Source organism: Apostichopus japonicus, chromosome 22, assembly GCF_037975245.1.
Source record: "Apostichopus japonicus isolate 1M-3 chromosome 22, ASM3797524v1, whole genome shotgun sequence".
Taxonomy (NCBI): Eukaryota; Metazoa; Echinodermata; class Holothuroidea; order Aspidochirotida; family Stichopodidae; genus Apostichopus; species Apostichopus japonicus.
The window spans coordinates 9298872-9323279 of record NC_092582.1 but is presented as its reverse complement, the minus strand read 5'-3'; the positions used below and the strand labels follow the sequence as shown (position 1 = coordinate 9323279).

General features: G+C 36.8%; 1 protein-coding gene and 1 long non-coding RNA gene across 3 annotated transcripts in view; both read right to left on the bottom strand.

The window, feature by feature from the left end:
- Positions 1 to 11347: 11347 nt before the first annotated feature.
- LOC139963352 (uncharacterized) lies at positions 11348 to 14734 on the bottom strand. Its single transcript, XR_011791567.1, has 2 exons — positions 14271 to 14734; positions 11348 to 11747 (listed from the first exon to the last, which is right to left on the bottom strand). It is a non-coding gene; the product is annotated as an uncharacterized lncRNA (long non-coding RNA).
- A 2591-nt stretch (positions 14735 to 17325) lies between these two features.
- LOC139963947 (uncharacterized) overlaps positions 17326 to 24408 on the bottom strand; it is a 31173-nt gene continuing 24090 nt past the window's right edge. For both annotated transcript variants that reach the window (XM_071965205.1, XM_071965204.1), the window contains exons 14-18: positions 23385 to 23630; positions 22640 to 22771; positions 21767 to 21895; positions 21299 to 21565; positions 17326 to 20003 (exon numbers count right to left, since the gene is read on the bottom strand). In XM_071965205.1, the coding sequence (XP_071821306.1) occupies positions 19860 to 20003; positions 21299 to 21565; positions 21767 to 21895; positions 22640 to 22771; positions 23385 to 23630 (918 nt within the window). In that variant the 3' untranslated portion in view covers positions 17326 to 19859. The remainder of the gene's footprint in view (positions 20004 to 21298; positions 21566 to 21766; positions 21896 to 22639; positions 22772 to 23384; positions 23631 to 24408) is intronic.

Sequence of the window (24408 nt, the reverse complement as noted above, 5' to 3'; positions counted from 1 at the left end):
CCGTTCGAAAAGATACATGTATCAGCGTCACCGCTCTTCAACTTTTATTTATTTTATATTTTATTTAACCTTTATTTAATTGAGGGTTAGCCAGAGCTTATCTTCCCCGAGGCCTTCAGTTCCAAAGACAAATAAAATAATTGTAGTAAAAATTAAACAACAAGAAAATAAAATTGAAGACGGGTAGATAGGCCTACACAAATAAAAGAACCAAATGAGAGAGTATAAAAAGAGCATGTAGAAATACAGACAAAAGAGAAGCGGAAGAAAACACAACAGTAAAAACAACTGTTTTGCCCCAAGATTAGAAATCGTTTTCTATGAAATTATGTTCTTCCTCATATATAAAGCTGATTTTGAAGCAGACCTAAAGCAATAATTATGGATAGAATTTGTAAAAGTGAACATGAAGGAGTGTAACCATTTAGGGATTTATACACTATCATCAACCTTCTATATTTACGAATTGGTCTAATATTTTCCATCCAAATTTGTCGAATAGGTCAGTAGATATATCATCATATCATGTATCTAGTATAATCCTAGCAGCACTCTTTTTGAGTTTCTCTAGTCTGTTAAGATTTTCTTGAGAACATGATACCCATATCAGGAGCGTATCCAGGATTTTTTAACCCTGGGGCGCGAATGACTATCTAAGCGGAGCGCCACCATCAGTTGGCGCGCAGCGTACAAGAAAATTCTGGTTTTGATACCCCCAGATCACCGGAAATGGCACTTCTCGGGCTTGAAATGACCAACCACCGGTTTCCCAATAGCTTTTTCATCTATAACCTTTTTGAAGATACTCATAGATCGTCGGAAAAGACACTTCCCGTTCAAGTTGCATTTACACATCGGTTATTTTGAGATCTCATGTCTTAGGATAATTTCAGTAATGCATTATGGGTCCGTATATGCAATGAACATAACTAGTGAACTGTTGGTTGGGGGAAATCATTGAAATGTCAAATGCTTAACTTTTATTTTTTATTTTTCATTTTCCGGGGGGGGGGGTGGGCAAGCGCCCCACCTATTGTATGGAGTATATTTTATTTTTTATTTATTTTACATTAAAGGGTATACTCGGTTAGCGTAAAGCTAATCTCCCCGAGGCCCTGAAATAAAATAACTAATAGTGAAAAGAAAAAATATAATCATATAAAATAATGATAATAATAAAAAAATAAAAAATATGACGACAATGAAAATAAAACTTAAAATTGACTTTGGCATAAAATACAACATGGAACAATCAATGAAAAGAAATTAAGAGCATAATAAATTAGTTAAAGTCCTGCACAGAACGTTTAAAAGTATTTAAAGACTTTTCATTCTTACACTCCTTTGATAATTCGTTCCATTCCTTAGCAGCAACATATGAAAATGTTTTCTGGTGATACTAGGTATTACCGCCCTCTAAAAAAAATTATTTCGTGTGGTAGACCTTAGAGAGTGGTTATGTATATTATTTGTGTGGCGGAACATTTCCACAACATACTGTGGAGCCAGACCATTTAAAGACCTATACACCATTGTCAATCTTTTACATTTTAAACGTTTTTCGAGTGAGGACCAGTTTAAAGTTTTAAAAATGTCTTCAGATCCAGTGGCGGCGGAACCGGGGGGCTTGGGGGGCTCAGCCCCCAATGAAAAAGTTGAGGGGGCAAATGCATGATAAGCCCCCCAATATTTACCAAGGCTCCGAAACGTGCATCTGCCCATTTTTCAATGCATACTTGTCGATCTGTCCGATGCACACGTATACTATATAGGTGTAATAATTTTAGTAAATGTTGGGGGACCCTCGGCCCGTCCCCTGGCTATAGACCACATTGTCACCCCAACCGTGTCTTCGCGCCCCGTGAAAAGTGGAAGCAGTGAGTGTGAGTACCGGTAAGCGCAACACAACTTCGTCTTAGGCCAATTTACTACACTCAAAAACGTCTTTGCGAGTACACTACGAGTAATAGCTACTCTCTTAAAACACCGTCGAATATATAAATTACAATGTTTTTACAGATTTTTACGTGCAATCTGAGAAATTGCAGGCTTGAGACCCATATTTTAGGGCTAGGTATTCGCATCATAAAACACTCGGGAAGTGCCGTTTCCGGCCATCTGGGGGTTTGAAGAACCCAAAATTTTCTTGTACGCTCCGCGCCAACCGATGGTGGCGCTCCGCTTAGATAGTCTCCACACATTAGCCCACCCCCCAATAATTTCCCCGTTCCGCCGCGCCTGTTCAGATCTATCATCAAATGTTGCATTGAGAATAATTCTTGCTGCAGCTTTCCGTAAACGACTAAGTCTGAGAACATTTCTGGCATTACTATTTCCCCATACTAAACTACAGTACTCAACCATCGGTAAAATATATCCATTATAAAATAGAATTCAAGTATTGGTATCAATGAATGGTTTTATGCGTCTAAGAAGAGCCAATCTACTGGAAACGAGCTTGCAACAGAATCGACTTGTTCATTCCAAGATAATACATTGTCGATTTTTACGCCCAAAATCTTTTCACAGCATATACACCTTCAATTATAGAATCTTCGACGGCAATATTTAATTTGTTATTTTCAATGGATTTCAACCTTTTCTTGAACCAATCAACATGCTTTTAGTTTTATTACTATTTATAACCATTTCATTTTTCTTGCCCCATGTGGAAACATTAGCTTTATCCTGATTAAGTTTGGTATTTAAATCATCCATAGACTTGACCTTCATATGAAATGTTTTATCGTCTGCATACATGTCCTCATTGCAATAATTAATACTTTGACCCATATCATTAATAAACAAAACAAAGAGCAACGGGTCCAGAATTGACCCCTGTGTCACCCACATGTTACTGGCAGTAAGGGGGAAAATACACCATTTACACAAGTAGATTGTTGTCTATTACATAAATACGACTTAAACCATGCAACAGAGCTTTCGGAAAGACCATATATGGATAACTTATTTATTTGAATAGAATGGCTTACTATAGGTCAAATGCTTTTTTCAGTTCTAGAAATACAGATCCTATAAGATATCCGCTATCAATAGATTTATTCCAGTCGTCGATTATCTTTAGTAATGCAGTGTCACAAGAGTACCCTTTTCTAAAACCTGACTGGGACGATCGTATTAGACCAAATGTATTAAAAACTTGGATAAAGCACCATGAACGTGTTTTTCTAATATCTTAGATAATACAGGCAAGATTGAAATGGGTCGATAATTGGATACTTCTAGATTTGAAATCACTCTTGTAAATGGGAACAACTTTGGCTTTCTTCCACCTAGTAGGAAAGACGGAGTTTCTGATGCTACTATTCAGTACATGGGTGATACTGTTTGTTATTTCAATAGCAGATAACTTAAGAAGATAGGAGCTAATCCCGTCCAGACCGGTGGCTTTAGTAGCATCCATTGAAATAAGCGCTTTGTAGACAAATTCATCAGTCACCTCTGGAATTTGGAATGCAACACAATTGCGTAATTCGGAAGAAACAAGCTCTTTAACACTTGCTAAATAATCATTATCCACATTGTTGTTAATACCAATAAGATACTTAGACGATACAGACGTAAAGAATTCGTTAAATGACTTAGCGATATCGATTGGATCTGTTTCTATACCATTGTTGATTTTCTTGCTTATTTTCTGATGACTTTTCATATAAGTATCATTGGACTGAACATTTCTAAGGATTTGCCAAATAGCTTTGGAATCGCCTTTGCCCTTAACAATAGAATCTCTGAAATAACTTTGTTTTAGCCGATCGAATTAAACTTACAACTTTGTTTCTCCAGAATCGATATGTCTCTGAATCTTTTAATTTTGACGAATTCCTCATTTTAATGGCTTGACTTATCTCAGCATTGAACCACTTGGGCTGATTTTTTATTTTGACCCTCCTCCTTCTCTATCATTCCTTTTTTCTTTTACGGGAGCATGTTTATTAACAATATTAAGAAAAATATTTTCCCAATTTTCTAACGAACGATTTGCATCTGATACCTGCAGCACAGATTGCCAAGAACAATACATTAGGTAAGTGGCGGAGCGGCCATACAGTCAGACGGACTCAAATGGACTGCTGGCGCCCTTTTCAGCTTTTTACCACTTTTTACTTATTCGCAATTATTTACTATTTTTTATTGTGCTCTCATCTACCTATTGACATTTGTCACATTATCTGCAAATTAGCAATGCTCGGAAAGGGTAATTTCCGGCGATCTAAGGAGTATCTTTACTCAAAAAATACTGTAAAATTTTTTTCTGTACGCTCCGCGCCAACCTGTGGTGGCGCTCCGCTTAGATAGTGTCGAAAGCGCCCTACAGACCATTCTCGCCTCCCTTGACCAATACCCCTAGCTCCGCCACTGCCTTAGGTCTTGCTTGAACGCATTTACATCTAATTTATTTGTAGCACGATATTTCATGGTTTCGTGACCTGTTTTTTTTATGATGGTTGGTGTGAGGCAGCGTGTTTCCAAGTGAAATATATCTGGTAATGGTCACTCAACTTAAGTTTTGGAACTTCAGTATTCACAATTCGACTTTCTTTAGTCGTATAAATATGATCAATTAATGTGCACGATAAATTAGTTACTCTAGTTGGTACCTTTATTATTTGCTTCAAGTTGTACATCTCCTTGTCTTGCATCCACCATTTGTTACCACCACCTATAGTAGATTTATGTTAAAGTCCCCGATAATAACTATATCAGAAAAAGAATTACATGTCATGAACATGATCAGTCCACTCGGCAGTTGAATCAGGGGGCTATACAAAACACATAATAACAAATTTTTAATATGAGGTAAAATAATTTCGACCCAGATCCCTTCGATTCTATTTGTTTCAAATTCGGAATGTCGAATAAAGCTGGTGTTGTTTTTAATGTATACAGCAACCCCTCCTTCTCTATCAGTCCTGTCTTTACGAATTACATTGTAACCAGGCATGCATACTTCATAATCCTGGATGGTATCATTTAAAAAAAATTCGTTCAAAGCAAATACATTAAAAGATTTCGTACCATCATATAAAATAGCCTGTAATTGATCCACCTTAGGTAAAAGGTGATGAATATTTATAAAACCTATTTCGATGAAATTATTGGTTTTCGTGGTGGTCATAAAATTGGTAAATTTATTAAAAACATTGTTAAAGCTCTTACTTACATCAATGTGTGCACTATTCATGTGTTGATAATGGATTAGTTTGTTTGATTCATTATGTGTGTCGTCCGGGGTAATCACAGGACAGGGTTCATGTGTAGCGGCACCCTCATCTTGGCCAAGAATCTAATAAATGGGTGTGGTGTTAAAGCATGACCGTTCCTTGTGTCCATGACGACCACATGCTCTACACTTAATGGGTCGGTCAAATCGACATCTTTCTGAGTTGTGGTTATTTTCCCCACAGTTGTAACAACCCCTTTCGTATCTGTTATATACGATCTTCCGAAGAACTAATGGTTGGTCCTCTTGTTTAACTGGTGTGGGTAAGCTTTGATAGATAGTCTGTTCTTTTCGTTGGAGTGGTGAGGGTTGTAGGGCTGAGGCTGATGATGCGAGAAAATCCTATGTTGGCGACTCTGGTTATTGTAGCTGACGGGATGTCTTCTATAGGTATGGCATGCTCCATTATGAGTTTTAGCCCTCATTTGATGATCGAGACGAACCTTGTTCCGGAGACAAACGGGTCCTATTGACGTGAATTTAGATTTGAGTTTATCACTGCCTAGCTGGCTAAGGTGTAGTTCATCATCACAGAATAGGGATGTGTCGACTTCACCATCAGCATATGAAATCGATTGTATGTTTTCAATGAAGTTACAGTCACATTTCATGGCTAGTTCCTTTAGACTGCTGTTGAATTCCTTGATAGATTCGGAGCGTGGATCCGTCCTTGGGCAGGGACCCAGGGGCGTAGCGAGCGGGGGGGGGTGTGGGGGGGGGGTGTCACACCCCCCAATAATTTGGTCGCTGTCGGCAAATTTTGGGTCTGTCGGCAAAAGGAGAAAAGGTGAAGAGAGCGGAAGGGGAAGAAAGAAGGAAAGCTGAATAGAAAAAGGAGAACGGGAGCTTCTTCCGTGCCAAATTTGACTTAAAATATGCACCAGATTGCATCTAAGGACGTTCAAACTAATTTTTCCAAAGGGGAGGGGTAGACCCCCTACCCTTAGACCCCTCCCCCATTTCAGTCACCACTTCCAGATCCGTCGGCAAATCAAATTTGACTTAAAATATGCACCAGATTGCATCTAAGGACGTTTCAAACTAAAACCTTTCCAAAGGGGAGGGGGACACCCCCTCCCCTTAGACCCCTCCCCCATTTCAGTCACCACTTCCAGATCCGTCGACAAATCAAATTTGACTTAAAATATACATCAGATTGCATCTAAGGACGTTTCAAAACTAAAAATTAGACCCCTCCCCCATTTCAGTCACCTCTTCCAGATCCGTCGGCAAATCAAATTTGACTTAAAATATACACCAGATTGCATCTAAGGACGTTTCAAAACTAAAACTTTTCCAAAGGGGAGGGGGACACCCCCTCCCCTTAGACCCCTCCCCCATTTCAGTCACCACTTCCAGATCCGTCGGCAAATCAAATTTGACTTAAAATATGCACCAGATTGCATCTAAGGACGTTTCAAAACTAAAACCTTTCCAAAGGGGAGGGGGACACCCCCTCCCCTTAGACCCCTCCCCCATTTCAGTCACCACTTCCAGATCCGTCGGCAAATCAAATTTGACTTAAAATATGCACCAGATTGCATCTAAGGACGTTTCAAAACTAAAACCTTTCCAAAGGGGAGGGGGACACCCCCTCCCCTTAGACCCCTCCCCCATTTCAGTCACCACTTCCAGATCCGTCGGCAAATCAAATTTGACTTAAAATATGCACCAGATTGCATCTAAGGACGTTTCAAAACTAAAACTTTTCCAAAGGGGAGGGGGACACCCCCTCCCCTTAGACCCCTCCCCCATTTCAGTCACCACTTTCAGATCCGTCGGCAAATCAAATTTGACTTAAAATATGCACCAGATTGCATCTAAGGACGTTTCAAAACTAAAAAATTGCCAAAGGGGAGGGGGACACCCCCTCCCCTTAGACCCCCCATTTCAGTCACCACTTCCAGATCCGTCGGCAAATCAAATTCTCCACACCCCCCAACAAAAACCCCTTCGCTTCGCCCCTGCAGGGACCTGAGATGGTTACTTTGTCGGGGATGTATTCTTCGTCTGTATTTAAGTTACAAGACCTTCATAATCGCTTATAATTTCTTGTACTGGGGTGTTATTTGCAATATCATTAGTTCCAACATGTAAAACGACGTGATTGGTGTCCAGGCAGGCTTCACGTTCTTCGATATGCAGCTTTAGGTCACTGATCGTCGCTCCTCTCAAAGACAACACATTGACATTGCTTTCAAAGTCATCGCTTGAAAAATCACGCAAGATCGAGTCCCCAGCTATGAGAACTTTGGTTGTGGGTGGGCATGGAGGCTTTGGTGGTTGACTATAGATTTCAGAAGCATGATACTTATATGAAACTTTAAAGTTCGGTTTCACTGCAGTATGGTCTATTTGGAGTAGTTAGCTCAGTGATTCGAGTCTGTATTGTAATGATTTTTCAGTGTAATGGAGACTACTGTACAAATACAGTAATCAAACCTAAGCATAGGCCTAATTTCGGCTGAAACTTGGTCTCCATCTAAGCCTAATTTCCTGTGCTTTTTTACTTACCAGATACACCGAATTTTGGGGGCCTGATCTTGGGATATTGCAAAGTCGAGAGTGGTCACCCTCCATGTAGATCAGTGCACGACCTCTAGACGTCAATAATACACAACCCGATGTTATCGATGAAGTGGTGTGTTGCCGGATTTTGTCGGTCTTGGTACTCCGGGCGAAGGTCATTAATTAAGTTTCGTAACTCATCGGGAAGCGATTAGAGGGGTGGGGCGCAGGGTTGTAGGCGCGCGTTTTCATGCAGATGGGAACAATCTCAAGAAGTAATGGGTGCGTCCGCCCCTCCACCCATGATACGCCTTGGATCCACTACATGACATTCACAGGAGACGTGCTCAATTCTCCAATCGCATGCGGAATATATTTTTAGATTCATTGTAAGAGTTACGGTACTAGATTTGGGGTAACAATTAGTATTCAGGTCGGAGTGTATAACATTTTATCGCTGGATGGCAGTGTTGCACCGAAAGACATATAGTATAGTGCAGTTCGCATATAGATTCTGGTATAATACCGAAATGCGCCATGTTCCCCGACAACTCGGTCGAGTTCGAGACCAGCCACAGTTGGTTTCACAGCAATATTATACAATTGATTAAGATGTAAGAACTATTTCCGTCCATATATACCTGTGGCCTTTGTGACGTACTGTTCAGATACTTATAATAAACTCTTGCGATACGTCAGGAATATTAAAACAGATATCGCTTGTAGGGTAGTCTTGAAACATTATTACATTGTATCGTGATATCGTGATATGAACAGTGATATCGTCACCATTAACATTTAAGACATTATTTCCACTTGCTCTTGGTGTACTATTATTTGATAGAACTTTTCTTATTCTTTATCAATTTAAATAGCGTTGACATCGTCTTAATTGCTTCTTAGAAATAATGTTTAAAGTAATTCCTTTTAGAATGTCGAACAAGAGCTGTATACGTTGTTTTGTTTCATCAGAACAGATATATACATCTGGTTCTGTATTCTTTGCATTATCTCTTTCCTAATCGCTGGTTTTATTTCTCTATTTCTGGTTTGGAATTGTCTTTTTAACTCGTTTGGTTTTTTTTTGGCGCGTGTTTCTTGACCGTGCTCACTAACAATACTTCCCAGACTTATAGAGCCTCATCTCGGTCATTTTCTAAAAGAAATCGTTCTCCCAGTTGCAGCAACCAAGATCTCGTAAAAAGCTTCTTCGTTGATTTTATTGGCATTTCATGAGGATGTGGTTATCATAACGTTCATGTTTTTATTCATATCGGCAAGTAAAATAAACAGGAAAATGATCCCTGGTTCTAATTTGAGGAACAGTAAATATGATCAATTCCTTGTTTGTATAGTATACACATGATCTAATAAGATGGAAGACAATTTCCGTCACTCTATAGTTGGGCATTTTTGCAAGTTGATGCAGACTAAAATGACATAAAACATTACTCCAGCTGCATGGTTTTTATTTTATTTAACATGTCGATATTGAAGTCACATAGAATAACTATCTCTTTACAAGAAGAGTATACGAAGAATTAAGCATATTACCTCTAAGTAATTTCTGGATATCTCAACTTCTCAAGATCCAGATTAGGAAAGGATGAAAATTGGCCATTCTTATAGCTTTACTTTGCATTAATTGTATGCACTGATTACGGTGATCATACACATGTGATCATACATTGTGTTTATTCTGTACGAAGGCCACGGCACTGCGGAAGCTCGGCCGGTCGCCACAGTTCCAGGATTGGAGGGGCAAACTATAACTTTACCGAAACAAGTCATCCATGAAAGCAAATGCACTTGCTCAGATCGAAGCATGCACACATTTCTTGTTAGATGTGTCTCTTCCTTCTACCTACCCTCTTTCCGCTCACATAGGTGCACTAAGTTACCCTGCACCTCCCTACTCACTCACTGTTCAGTATTGAAGGATCATTGAGTTTGTATTCCTACAATATCCTGTACACAAACAATTAACAGAGTGCCATACAACGCAATGATCAATGTTTCGTTCGTAATGGCCTACGTACTTCAAATGTTCGACTTCTTCTCAAAACCTTGCTAAAAAGTAACAATTTCAGCATAAAAAATTGAATGAAAATACTGCCTATAAAAACTCGATATTTCCAACTCAGAAAAAGCTTGTCTAAATTTCTAGAAAATAATCGATATTGCAAGAAACAATAGTTTAATTTAATAGACCATCATTTCGAGAATGCATCAACATTTTGAGATAGAAAAGAAAGATAGAAAGAGATAGAAAGGGTTGAATTTCCATCAAAAGAAGTAGAAAGTTTGGAACAAAATCATGTCGAAATTTGAAGAAAACAGCAGAATTAACTTAAATCCAAACTAGATATATTGAAACAAAAAGTCTGGATTAAAAAGACGGAAATTCGAGATAATATAGTCACAATTTGGATACTAATAGTAGAAATATTATTTCATCATAAAATGAAAAAGTTTTCGTCGACTTTTTACATCGAGAAATAGTTCACATTTTGAGCGGAAAAATCTGTCCAACTTTTTAGAAAATAGTGTAAACTGAAATTTTTAAACAAAAAGTAAAAAAAAAGTATAATATCTAGCAAACACAAAAACGTTTTTAAAACGTTATTAATACGTTTCGTCTTTTGTTTGGATAACGTTATTTGTGGTGTAGTAAATATGTCACGAAAACGTTTTTAGGCTATTATTTCAAAACATTTTTTCGTTAAAACATTAATGTAACATTAATATCTCATAAAAACGTTATGCCGACGATTTTATCACACCACATTTAACGTTATAAAAACATATTTTAGAGGCTCTTTTAAAAATGTTATGATAACATTTGTGTTTGCCATAAGTTGTCGAAACTTTGATATCCTATAACAGAGTTCTCGATTGAACTTGAAAACATTTTCACTTTCACTCCACATCAATCACGAAAATATTCAAGATAAATACTGTCAAAAAAGAAGAAGACAAAACTTGACCTTTGTGAAGACATATTCGAACATGACTTAGCCTATAGCAAAAAAAGAAAAGATAGAAGGAACAAAACAAAAAAGAAGCGGTGCATAGACAGTCGACATTTCGAGAAAAGAATTAAAAATTAAAAAATTAAAAATTACCAAATTAATTTCCAATTTCCCATTGGGCAACAGTAATTTTACATAAATATAACATTCTTCTTTGAAAAGACACCCTCCCACTTTTTAATAAGGTAAGGCTTCCTACCCCACTGCTTACAATGTCACTTCATCTCCTCCTCCATTGTGAAAAGCAAATCGACGCCTATACCCCATCAGCATCTGACTACTTTCTCAATTATTGACTCTTCCAGTCAGCTATGATGAACGAAGTAAGAACAGAAAGTCCCCATCTATTTTCATAATCCCTCATAATCCCTCGCCCCCCCCCCCCTCCAAAAAGAAGAAACCACCAAATCTTCCGAAGACTCCTCTCAACAAAACTTGCAGAGCATTTGAGCAGATAAATCCTTTAAGTTACAATATATCTATTCGAAAGTAACTTATGCAGATCTTTCAACCTGTCTTTCACAAAAAAAGGAGTTTTCCACCCCAAAATCAATCTCGGAAGTTAATGAGATTAAACAGATGCGATCCAATCAAAAGCAAATATGATGTAAGGAGGGATAGTACTTTAAAACTCCAAGACAAGAACACCCCAGCTGACTGAATCATTTGAGCGATGGTTCCTAACTTAGAAAGCACGAGAAGAAGAGCATACACAAAATACCACAGAAAGACCAATATTAACTGGATAATGCTGTACATTTCATAAACAAGCTCGACCATGAAGAAAACCAATTTAACGCTCATGGTTGCAACGAAAGCCACAACCACAATCAAAACATAAAGCAGCAGCGAAAGAGTTCTCGTAATCAAAGCAGCCATATTCATTTTACAATTCGTTTAGAATGGAACTTCACAAATAATTCAATTCAGCTTCCACTATGTCATGAACGATCATCAAACATCTGAAATAAGAAAATAAACGAACACTTATTTCTGCTGTAGATTATATAATATCATAACATACCACAATTTGAATAACGTGCTGTAGTTTGGTATCATGCAATTAGGCTTATTATCAAATGATACAAGAAGTTGTGAGCATTACTCTGAGTAAAATTATAAATGAAACTGCAAAGCACAGGATGACGTATGATGGTACACGGCAACTTCGTGTACTGTGTTAAACATATGTAGCTACACTGATGGACCCTGTAATTACCGTATTCGTTAGTCAAATTGTTACCATATTTTCAATCGCAACTTTAAATGCCACAATAAAAGAAGGAAACATCCAGCTTTTGTTTTGAAACATTTTGTGAATTATTTCACCTGTTTAGCAAATGACGCAGTCAACTTCATGCAACGCTACATCAGACCGGAAATTCATTGCTTCGATTAGTTTGACTCCCGACCTTTAACAGTATAATTTCTCTATCTATGGTGGAATTTGGTAAAACCATCGATGAAATCACATAGTTGAACGATAGTTCTAAACCACTGGGTAACTCAGCGAGGTCATTAACGCTATATGTATATGTTAGGCTTTAAAAGAACATTAATGCCCTTACTATCGCGAAATGGCCGTATATACCATCATACAGTATACGTCTACCTTTACTATACACCGGTTTGTCACACCGCTGTGAAGTTAGTTACTTATTCCGCGTTCCTCGTTCGACATTAGCTTGTTCGTGGTCTCTTTGTATTCTTTAAGAAGTGATGTGTAGTGGTCATTTCAATTGACCAAGCACTCTTTGGACGGGCAAGACGCATTATGGTACTCTTCTACATTGTCGCTAGAGTTCGTATTACTTATATGGTTTGGTGGTCCAAGGCGTGTTTGATTTGATTAGGGTCAAAAGTTTTTCGTGGCTCCGTTACATCCATTTCATAAGTGTTGATGTAGTGGTCATGTGAATTGGTCAAGTACTGTTTGGACCGGGAAGACGCATTTTGGTAATTTTATACACCGTCTTCAGAGTGCATATGATACATAAACTCTCATTATCTTTGGAAAAATACACTAAAATGTACCTTTTTGACGAAAAAATCTTGATAATCTCGTACGGAAGCATTCGGCTTTCCATACGTGTATATCGAATCCATTATCGAATAAGTAACATATGTATGTACTTATTCGCGAATGTCGAACGAGGAACGCGAAGAAGGAACTAACTTCACACCGGTCATTGTCACCTCCTTTAAATCGAATGTATATGAAACGTGTCCATTCCTATATAGGCAGTGTTTGTGACGTTTATATGTCGAACATTTGAGCACTGTGAATGATGACGAAATAGTACATAAATACGTATCCGCGTCGCTTGAACTTTGCAGCTATTTACAGTCTCGATATCATACCTGTAATCTCTGTAAAGGGGTGTCAACGTAAACAAGCTCTACAGAGCTTCTTGTTGGCACTCCTCAATCTCTACATTTACCCACATCATCTATACAGAAAGAAAATTTGTGTGATGCAAACAAATCGGCATCAATGTAGCATAGCTTTGTAATGTCAACCTTTCAGTTCAACCTGTCCATGCGGAATTACAACATTAGTTCTGTGAAGGCTCCACCATTGATGTCACTAGGGCACAGCCATCGTTTTGAACTGGGGAGAGGGCCTAATTGAGAAATCCCACTTCGAAATATTACGTAAATATTGTTTTGTGCAAATATACAACACCTTACCTACTTCATAATATTCAGATCATTGCAGTATTTTACTTAATTTCAGTTTCAATGATTTGACAACCATTTGATATTTTTGTATCCTTTCAGTTTCTATTTCTGATCTTGATTTGTCAATAAAACTTCTTCAAATGACATACAATCTGAAAACAAATAGCCTATGTACATTAATTTATACATAAACCTGCTGCTTTGTACACTCATGACATCATGCAGACATTGTATTAACCAGGATGACATAACGGGAAGACCTCCAAAAGTACTTCATGACATGTCCTCTCAAACAGTTGATGTCCCCAGACAATGCAATTCTCAAAAGTGTCCAGGAACACCCCTACCCCTTCAGAAAAAAAGGATTTTCCTTAACTTACACATGGTGTACCCCTCATCTCGAGGTGCTGAAAGTATTGTGTTTGTTGACTGAATTCTAGTTATTGTTGTGATCCCACTTAAAGAATCCCCAGAAAGTTGGTCCCCTAGAAAAAACATTTCAACCAAAAATTGTTGTACAAGAACCAAACTCCCCAACATGTTCGTGTACATGTGATTGTTGGATATCTCCAAAATTACCACACGAATCAAATTTTATTATAAGTTACAGTATGTACGTTCCACAGATTATCATAAATGTTTGGTTACTGCTTGGATTGTGTATCATGGAAAATGAGGAAGGGACAGAAAATTTCTCTTTTCCCAACTTAGGTCACGGTACATCAAATACCTGTCAAATTGATGATGATCATGAAAAAGTGAACAAACAAGACTTAGGCTGATTTATATATTATATAACTTACATAAAGTTAGTATGTTCCGTCTCTTGAGTGCATCAAAGAATCAAGCCTCAACCACAGTCCTTTTATTTCGAGTACAATCCGTTGAGTATTGCGGAAACGAATGTATAGCTTTATATAGGCATAAACGAAACCAAGCAGGGCTCCACCTACTGCTATATCAGCTAAAATTATAAAAATGAAGTCCAGTGTATTGTATGTATTTGTATTTTAGATCCTCCTGCAAGCAGGAACTCGCAAAGAAGCCTCATTGGCTCATCAATGCCGCAAGCTGACCGGCGAAGTCAGTCTTTTAGATTCATATTTAACGTCCATGATTATGAATTGTCAACAACTCTGTAACTGGACGACATACATTAATCTTGGAGTGACTCGAACCGGGACCTTATGATTGAAAGGCACCGGCGTTAACTACTGAGCTAACACTCCTTAGTACTGATCAGACAAAAAATGAATCTCAGCTGCTATCCTACAAGGTAGCATGTAAAGCCAACATCAGTCACATATTACAATTGTCACGGCTGTAACAACCAATTCAGTTCGAGATCAGAGCAAATAATGGATGATGCTCCCTAACAGTGGGCTTGATAGTTTCGTACACCTAACAGGAAATAATGACGACAAATGTATAGTACGCCTACTCAATTAGTAAAAATTCAATTAAGGTTCATGGACATATACCGCCCACCACCACCCCCATAATAGTTACAATCGCATAAAGGTTCCTCAAAAGTAGCCTATATGAAGTGATATAACATACATCATTCCCTTTTTTAATGCTGTATGATGTTTCTCTATAAATGAGCCTGCCTACATGTAGAGCCTAGGGCAGTTACTAAGCTTGAACTTTATAATTTCCCGACACACCATATGCGTCACAAAACACTTCAGAAAGAGCTAGGCTATTAGTAGTAGTACTAGTGCTAAAGTCTCACCAAGTTCAGAACTTTAACATTAGTAAAATTGCCTAGAATCAGTGGCGGACTGGCCACACGGGCATTTGGGCAATGTCCGGTGGGCCGGCGGCCCGGTTAAGCTGGGGAGCCTGGTAAAACTTACAGCCCATTTTCACAGTAGTAAATAGGTGTAGATGGGCTGTGTAAAAATATATTTTTAACTGTGGGAATCAGCTAATGAAATCACCATGTTAATTAGGCTGTTAGTTCGTAACAAAAGAACGTGCTATTGGCAACCCGTCCGTGCTAATGGATTTTATTTAGGTTTTTTTTTCATTTTTTTGAAGCATGTTGTCACAAAATGCTTGATAAACTAAATAAAATCCAGTCTTAAACATATATTTTTGTCTATTTTTGTTTACGTTCTTAACTTTCCTCAGTTTAATCAAGTGTTGCTTCTGGAAAATTATTTTCGGGGGATTTTATTTGTAAAGGATTATTGTTACCTACAAAATTGAGAAATATAGCACAATTTTGCATCTAGGCATTCCTTAACTTCAAAAAAATCGACCCCTCCCCTTAGACCCCTCCCCCAGGATGGCAATCACTATCTAAGTAGCATATCATTGAATAATGGGCCGGTCTAGGTGGAAAATGCCAGGGCCGGTTTTCAGACCCAGTCCGCTCCTGACTAGGATAGAAACTTCAGTGAAGAATAGTGAAACATCAAGGCCAAGCGGTTAGCAAGTAGATACGACAGGATTTTCCAGCCTAACTCTAATACTTCACATTTTGAACGTAAACCACACATTGGCCTAGGGTCCTAGACCTAATTAAATAGTACCTGGGACCGATGTTGGCCTATACATGGGGATGGACATCAAATCCATGAATATTAACTTGGAATATTCTGCTTGATCGCTTACAATTCAAGTACAACTAGACAAAAACAAGCAATCGGTCTTGGCAGGTTGAATATTTCACTTTTACAAGTGTGAAATTGTGTTTGTATTACTATATATGTATGTATGGTCGAACGTAAGTTCCAAGTGTATTATAGCCTCAGTAAAATACATACATACATTACTTCGGTTGATTTATTTGGTTGATTGTGGTTAATTGTGGTTTGTGATTCTTTGGTTGATTGTGGATCTGTGTAGGCGAAAGTCTGATTGAAACAGGGAAAAGTGATTGTTTTGTTTTAAGTGGGTTTTGGTGCGGTTGTCGATAATTCTCTGGAAGATCTTGTAACCTAAAGCTGAAAGGAGACTGATGTGTCGGTAGTTTTGAGGTTTGGTGCGATCATTGTTGTGTTTAGTTATTTAAATCATTTGGCGGATTTCCATGGAGCTGGGAAGTAAGCCAATCTAAGGAGTTCATTAAAAGAGTGTTTTTTTTGCATTTGATAATGTTGTCGAGACAAGGTAAGGAGGCAAATTCTTTTTAGTGGCATTGTGCCACTCGTTTATATCTATATCTTTGAGTAGAGGGATGGTTTCGTTAAGACATCCTAATGGATTAGGAATAAAACTGTTGGCATAATTGATGGTTGTATAAGGTATATTACTTGTTTGAAATTATTATCATAGGAGCTATGGCCATTGAAGATATTGGAAATATCTTTAGAGTATGATTCGAAAAGTATAATTTGCTCTTGAATGTTCGTGACCAAGTTTCCGACGTTAACTCTAAGGCCTTGGTCTGTATTACCGGTATTTTTAATGGGGTTCATTAAATTTTGTAAATTGTTCCATTTATGTTCCAGTTTTTTCCAGCCCCCCAAGTTTTTCCATTTTTAATTTTTTTCCCCAGGTTTTCGCGTTTATAATTGAATCGCATTCAGTGTTTACTGTAGCAATAGCTACAATTCACGAACAACCTAAGTTGACAGCAGTTATTGGAGCCTCTTTAATCCTCTTGTCAACGTTTAGATGTCTTAAGCTCGTCAATTGACCGCGCCGGTCCCCCTGCCTATATATGGCTGACCTCTCATATAAAGATAAAGGTTTTCTCGCCAAAATAAGACAAGTCAGTATGTTACAGTTTTTGACATACTTTTATTGATAAATTCACTGTGCAGTTGTTGGTTCATCACATGATCATTAAAAGCTTATATATGAAGGAAATGGAAACAATAAATGTGCCCTTTTCATGAATACTGGTCATATTTAACATTTTTATTTCTTCCAATGCGTATCTTAAACAATTAAAACATTACATAAAAAATGTCAGACAGTTGTTTATAGATAAAGTGTATTGCTAGCTTAACAGATATCACACTGCTAATCTAACATAAAAATGAATCTAAAACGGAAGCTAATTAAATAGACATATTTAAGAACTAATTGATGACAAACATTTTTTTCATGAGATAATTCGAACAAAATTTCATTTGACATTCGAAAAATGAGCCAAAGTTTGACATACTGAGAAATACTGATTGGATATATGAACGGCTTTTTTTAATGGTTAATGTCTGCATTTGTGCTGTATTTTCCAAAGTTTATATAATTACTTTGTAGAGTTAAAAAAATTCTTAATCTAAAGCCTTGATTACCTCTCAATATGCTGGGACTGAAGGTTATCTGGAAGTACTAATATTGTGCAGTTTGCTATTGTAATGTACTGGTAAAGCTTTGAAAGTTACTGTTCTCTGCACATGTACGTAATGTCTACCTCATATGCAGGTTAGGCATGTGCATTGTGGCCCCTAGGTCTAGAGGCCTCTAAAGGCAAACATTGCAACTTTCTTTTTCAAGTTGTATCATGCAACAATTAGTAGAGAGAGAGAGAGTGCGGGTTAGAAGAAGCATATGATCTTTCAGGCCTCCAGAGGGTATTAACCTTACAATGTTTGAACATATATAAAACTTACATTTTGATGAATATGCTTTTGGTCTATGTTGCTATCTACAACGACTGAGTACTAGATCCGGATAATCCAGGATGTGGATAACTTAAGTGGTCTGGATACACCAGTACTTAATGTAAACCTTTTCAGTTTAAAGCAATACAGTTTGATAATGATTTACAATCAATAGGAAATGTTCTTGTTTGTGAAGGATATATGCCACGAAGATGGTTTCATATCTTAAATGAAATGCTATTTTGTTCATTTGGATATGCTTGCTTAAATTTAGGCCTAGCTGTGATAAAACCGAGCCTACATGATAGCATATTAAACATTATTCATATCTTAATTATGTACATATAAATTAGGTCTACTATTTGCATATTCACTGAGACAATGTATAAATACCATCAGTGAGTGAACCAGTGATTTATCATTTCAAGGAAAGAAAAAAAAAGAAGAATATCAATTGAAACCTATCATTAATCTGTTAATGCAGAGAACGACTGTTTCAATCCTCTTGAATCTAATCAAATCAAGTTTGGGCTCTTCAAAAATTAAAGTAAGTATCTTCAAAATTAAATTCAACAGAAATGTACAATTTACAGTAATATGTTACATTGAAAATGAGAAAGAAAAGAAGTGGAATATTTATCAACACTGGCTCTCAAAAAGCCTTCTGCAGCTGGCTCTTTCCAAAGAAGCTTCCAGAAGAGTTTTGTTTTATTTTTGATACATATACTTTAAAAATCATGAAAGTTTAAATTTCATTCATGTTAATGGCTTTTTATGCCTTAGCTTTACTACTAAAGACTCAATTTCCACACACTATGGTCACACTCAGCTAGGATCAAGTTGGGTAACTCTAAAATGTATTTACAAGTTCAGCTGGCATGTACCTCCTGACTAATGTTGCATGGTTATGGTCAGTGTTTCCCACCTGATAACACTTACACAAACTTCAAACAATCAAATATGGTATTGAAGTGTCCTGCAAGAAGGGCATGTCCACTGCACAGTAAATATGATTTTACAGTTCATATATGCATCATTTAATCATATGTACGTAATAATAGTGAACTAGTTATCTTCTTCTTACAGATACTTAGCTTATGGTGTATTATAGTGTCTTTAATCAATTCCCAAGAGATTAAAGTTTCATTCAAACTTGAATGGTTCTTAAGTTTCCAGCTTGGACTTCCATATTTCTTATTTTATTCTAATTCACAGTTTTTTTTATAATATATAATTCACATGCTTATACATAATACTTGTGTATCATAAAGAAAATTCACTATTATATTATGACATAATTTATGTTGCAATATTTAATAAACATATTCTGTATTCAAGTCATAAACCCCAACAAGACAGGGAACAATTAAGTGCTAGGGGACAACATTTTACCACCCAGTGTCACTATACCATGAACTGATATTTCATAGTTCATTTACACTAAATTCTATACAGTAAATTGCAATTTATAGTTCACTGGCATTCATGATCAAGTTAAATGCAATTTCTTATCTGCAGAGAGGAACTGGTATTTTGCAGTTCACATACATGTGAAGTCATACGGTAAATAGGAATTCATAATTCACTGGCATCCGGCAGACTATATCACTCATGATAAGTTTAGATACAGTTTCTGATCTGCAGAGAGGAACTGGTATTTTGCAGTTCACATATATGTGAATTCATATGGTAAATAGGAATTCATAATTCCCTAGCATCGGGCAGACTATATCGTTCATGATAAGCAGTTTGGATACAATTTCTGATCTACAGAGAGGAACTGATATTTTGCAGTTCACATACATGTGATGTCATATGGTAAATATGAATTCATAGTTCACTGGCATCCGGCAGGCTATCATTCATGATAAGTTTAGATGCAATTTCTGATCTGCAGAGAGGACAGAGGCTGAGACTGATGGCACAGTCATAGCAGCAGCAAACATGTCCACAGTTGAGAAACAAAAGATTTGACTGTAGATAAAGAGAAAAGAAATCATCAGCCTTACTTTGAGGTAGAACCCAAAGAAAAAAAAAAGAAAATTGGGAGGACAAATGACTAACTATAAAGCTAGTATCCTCGTCTGGACGAGAAGTGAAGGGACATTAAACTTAAGGTTACATGCATATGACACTCTTTTGGTTATTTATTAAATCTCTTGGGTATGTGGATGTCAACAAACTTGGAAGGCTTCATCAATAGTAACTATTGTTAAATGGGTGACAAAGCCAAGCATTATCCTTAGCTTATATAGGCTAACATAGATCTTTGCGAAGAACAACTCCCCAAAGAGCTATGGAACAACTTGTTCCATTCAAGAGATATCCTAGTTTAAAAGTCTTGTCTGGGAGCTGCCATTTTATAAATCTGTGATGTCATAGTGCCACCAGGATCTGAAAGTTTTACTTCCACTTTTGTTATTCTCTTCATATTTTCAAGGTGCAATTTTAACAGTTTTTCTACACTGAAACCACTGCCATTATTACTGAGTAAGTCATGTAGACAACTTCAATGTTTTAGAGTCAGCATTTGCAAACCCACTCTAGAAAATAAAGATTGCCAAGAAATAAAAGCAAAAACGCAAAGAAATGAAAGCACATGTGGCTCGATGATGTCATATTTAGGCTTGATCAAATCTTCACACATACATAGGAAGGTACATTAAATCTGTAATATCTCCCAAATGGAACAAGATTTGTCTTAGTTATTTGGGGAAGCTGTTCATGACACTACTTATCTCTTTCTCATAGATCAATAATGATGTTTGGGTTTGTATCTCATTTATGATACCTATCACAATGTTGAACGTATCTATAACACTTATGCAACATAGATATACTTAATTTGCCCAGCATGGCATTGAGTATAAAGAATGCTGGATATGGATTTCAAAGCTGCAAATTAAGACTTAATCTCCAATTATCTTCTGGTAGCATCATGTATTCAACCATTGAATCAGAGTTACGATATAATCAGGGTATGATGAAATAAGATATTAACTTCACTTGAAGTTTTACAAAGGAAGTAAATAAATTATATTTCAAATTTTGTGGGACCCAAACACTTTTGCATTGGCTTTAAACCTCATGAATCTCTCAGTTGGACTGACTTCAATCAAACTTTTTACAAATAATATCACACGGCTCAATCCTAATCCTTGCAACCACCATGAGCAAGGATACAACGTTGATTTATACAGCAGCATTCTGTTGGCAAAGAATTTCTCTCTGTTGCAGTGAGAACACACAAAACTCCAAATGATACTTACTTGATTATCCATACAAACCACGCATTCAGCGCTGACATGAACAGGCACTTCTGGTTCGTACCCCTGTGGCGCTGATGAGATTGGGGTGCACGGTTCTCCTAACTCCTTGTTCCCTTCCACATCTTCCTCCTTCTCATCCTTGCTCTTACTGTCAGTAGTCGGCCTCTCCAATGACGCTGCTTTCAACTGAGCATTTTTCTGTTCCACAAAATGCCTATCAATTTCCTCTTGGAGACGTCTTTGTATTTCTGGGTCTGCTATTCCAAGCTGTGATATAGTGAAGAGACAGACCATGCACAGAAAGTTTTGTAGTTTTTTATATAATTCTTTAGCTTGACACTCATTTTCTATTTCATTTACTCATAGATTTACCTTTGGTAAAATTTGGCGTATGTAATACTTGAAAGGATAAAAAAAGAGATTGACTTATTACGTAGATAGATAATTCCTTCATAACTTTAGACCTACCTCTATGAAATCTGAGGGCATTAGTTGGTAGAGCCTATCAATGGTGATCTCGTTCTTCTTCATAATTGGAATGAAATCATCTGCTCCAGCTCTCCTCAGAACAAAAGACACCTCATCTTCACCGTCTCTCTAGAGACAAACAATTATATCAAACACTACAGAATGAAATGTTTCCCCGTTATGTAAGGAAGGCGGTATTGAAGAACTTAGCATATATAGACCCTGGATGTGTGATCTGATTAATTCACTTTGGCTTCGGCTTTGAGTACAACGTTTCTGTATGCTGCCGTGTTGGAGGAATCTAATCGTAATAGTAGATACCGACTTTGCGGCCCCATTCACAATTTTGCAAAGTCTGACTGACTCCACATTTTCCCCTTTTGCAAAACCAAAAATGGTGTAGACGGACTTGGCAAATAAAAAAATGTTAAAGAAAGGCTAATGTGCAGACCACTATGCATTTAAAGACAATTGGGTTTATATACTTTCTCAGCAACCATTGGGGAGGAGTCCTTACCAGCAGGATACAGCAGTCTTACTAGTTTATATACAAGTTAGGAACATGAAATGGTCATATTATTTTCAATGTTATTCATCTCTGGAAAATATATTTCCCCACAGTGATTAATGACCACTTTTGGAGAACTTTTTTTCTGATATTACGTCGCGATAGAAATCCCACCGTTTTTTTTATGTATCGGAAGGTGATCAGTGTTTGTATAGATTAAATGAATCCATTGTGATATTTACTCCTTTTTTATGGCATTGCTAAAATAATATAAAGATCATGACATTTCTGTTTGAAATGATTAGCAGAATCAAAATACTACTTTTTTCTCTTCATAGTTTTGTGAATAGCCGGCCATTCTTTACCTGAACTATTTCAATTCTTTCATCTGTTTTGTTGCATCTTGCTTCTTCTTCTTCCTCTCCATCTTCACCTAGCCTGCCATTTTTGTCTTGCTTCTCACCTTCTTCAGTCTGCTTTTCATGCTTTAGTTGGTCCTTGGGAAAATTGTTGACCAAAGGCATAAAAATTTCAAATGTTGCAACTATACTGCTGTGTATGGATCGACTGTAGCAGTGAGATGTATTAGTTACAGAGTTCTTAGTAGTTTGCATTCACATGAACACAACAGAGACTCCAGGACTAAAGTGCCCTTGAAAGAATCTTGACGGATATATTACTAACATAGCATACGGATTCAAATGTGTTCAGGTTGATATCTGATATTATGCAAACTAAAATTAAAAAACCTCAAAATGGACACATAAGATATATTTTTCTTGTTGTGACTATATTAATTACATATGCACAAATAAACCCAATCTTTAAGGTCAAAACAATTGTCAAAAAGAAGAAAAAAAGATTCATACACATATGACTATTTAGAACTGTTTACTCTAAAACAGACAGAGGGTCTGACTTTTAAGTAACAAATGTTGATCAAAGGAAACAAAAATCAAATGTTTCAACCATATTGCTGTGTATGAATTGACTGTGTCAGTGAAATGTATTAGTTACAGAGGTCTTAGTAGTTATTTAATTCACATGGGCGCAACAGAAACTCCAAAGTAGAATACAGTAAAAGATGTTAAAAGACTGTTTTTTACTTACAATTCTGTTTCTTATCTGCTGTTCCCTCTCCTGTTTCTTACAGATTAATTGTTTAAGTAAACCAGTAAGATTTGACCTTTCCGTCTGAAGGTCAATTACACTGGGACTTCTTCGTATCTTTACATCCTCACAATCCCGTCGTCGTGATGGCTGGCCTGTTTCTTCTTTCTCATCTCCCTGCGTGTTCCTCCTTTTCCCTAATTCTCGTTTGGTAATGTCAGCAAGATTTCTTTGAATACCTCCGATCTATTCCGAAATGTTCAAAAAATAACAAACAACTTATACTTAATTTTGTACTGTACAAAGAAAATTAGTCATACGAAAAATTGTAGGAAAAATGAAAATGTTTGAAATGTTCATTACTCATGATTAGTCTGTTGCTTGGTCAATTCCTAATTGCGAATGTTAACCCAATGTTGTGTGTTATGAAACTTTACAATAACTTCAATTTATAAATGTATTTTTACTTTATGTAGATATAAAAATATGCAAAGATGTCATCAACCACCAATTATTCTTAATGTAAAAGTAGTAATACATTGTAAACATGTTTCGATTTATGCTCTAGGGCCATCGTATTTTATGGTAAAGTTTGGGATGTTTCTGAGGAGATGACTTACTGGTATTTATATCTAGTTATAGCTAGTTTAAGTGACGTAACTTATTTTTGTCTGTTTTGCAATGTATGTATTGCTTTGGTACTGTTACATTCAATGAGTGTGCTAGAGTCAAGCCCACCAGGTATTTAGTAGCACACTTCCCTTTTCACAACATGTACTATTACCCTGATGTTCTGTACACTGATTGCTTTGTTTTTTACTTGTATGTTGTTGTGAAAGGAAACAAATGAAATGAAATATGTTTACTGGACTAGAGACCTCAGCCTCTTTTATGAATCCTCTTGTGTTTAAAGGGCATGCAGTTATAAAAAGAAAACATATTAAAATACATGATTTATAGTAATGAAACCTACTTTGATAGAAACTTAATATCTGATTGTCAGGTGACTTAAAGACTGAAATTA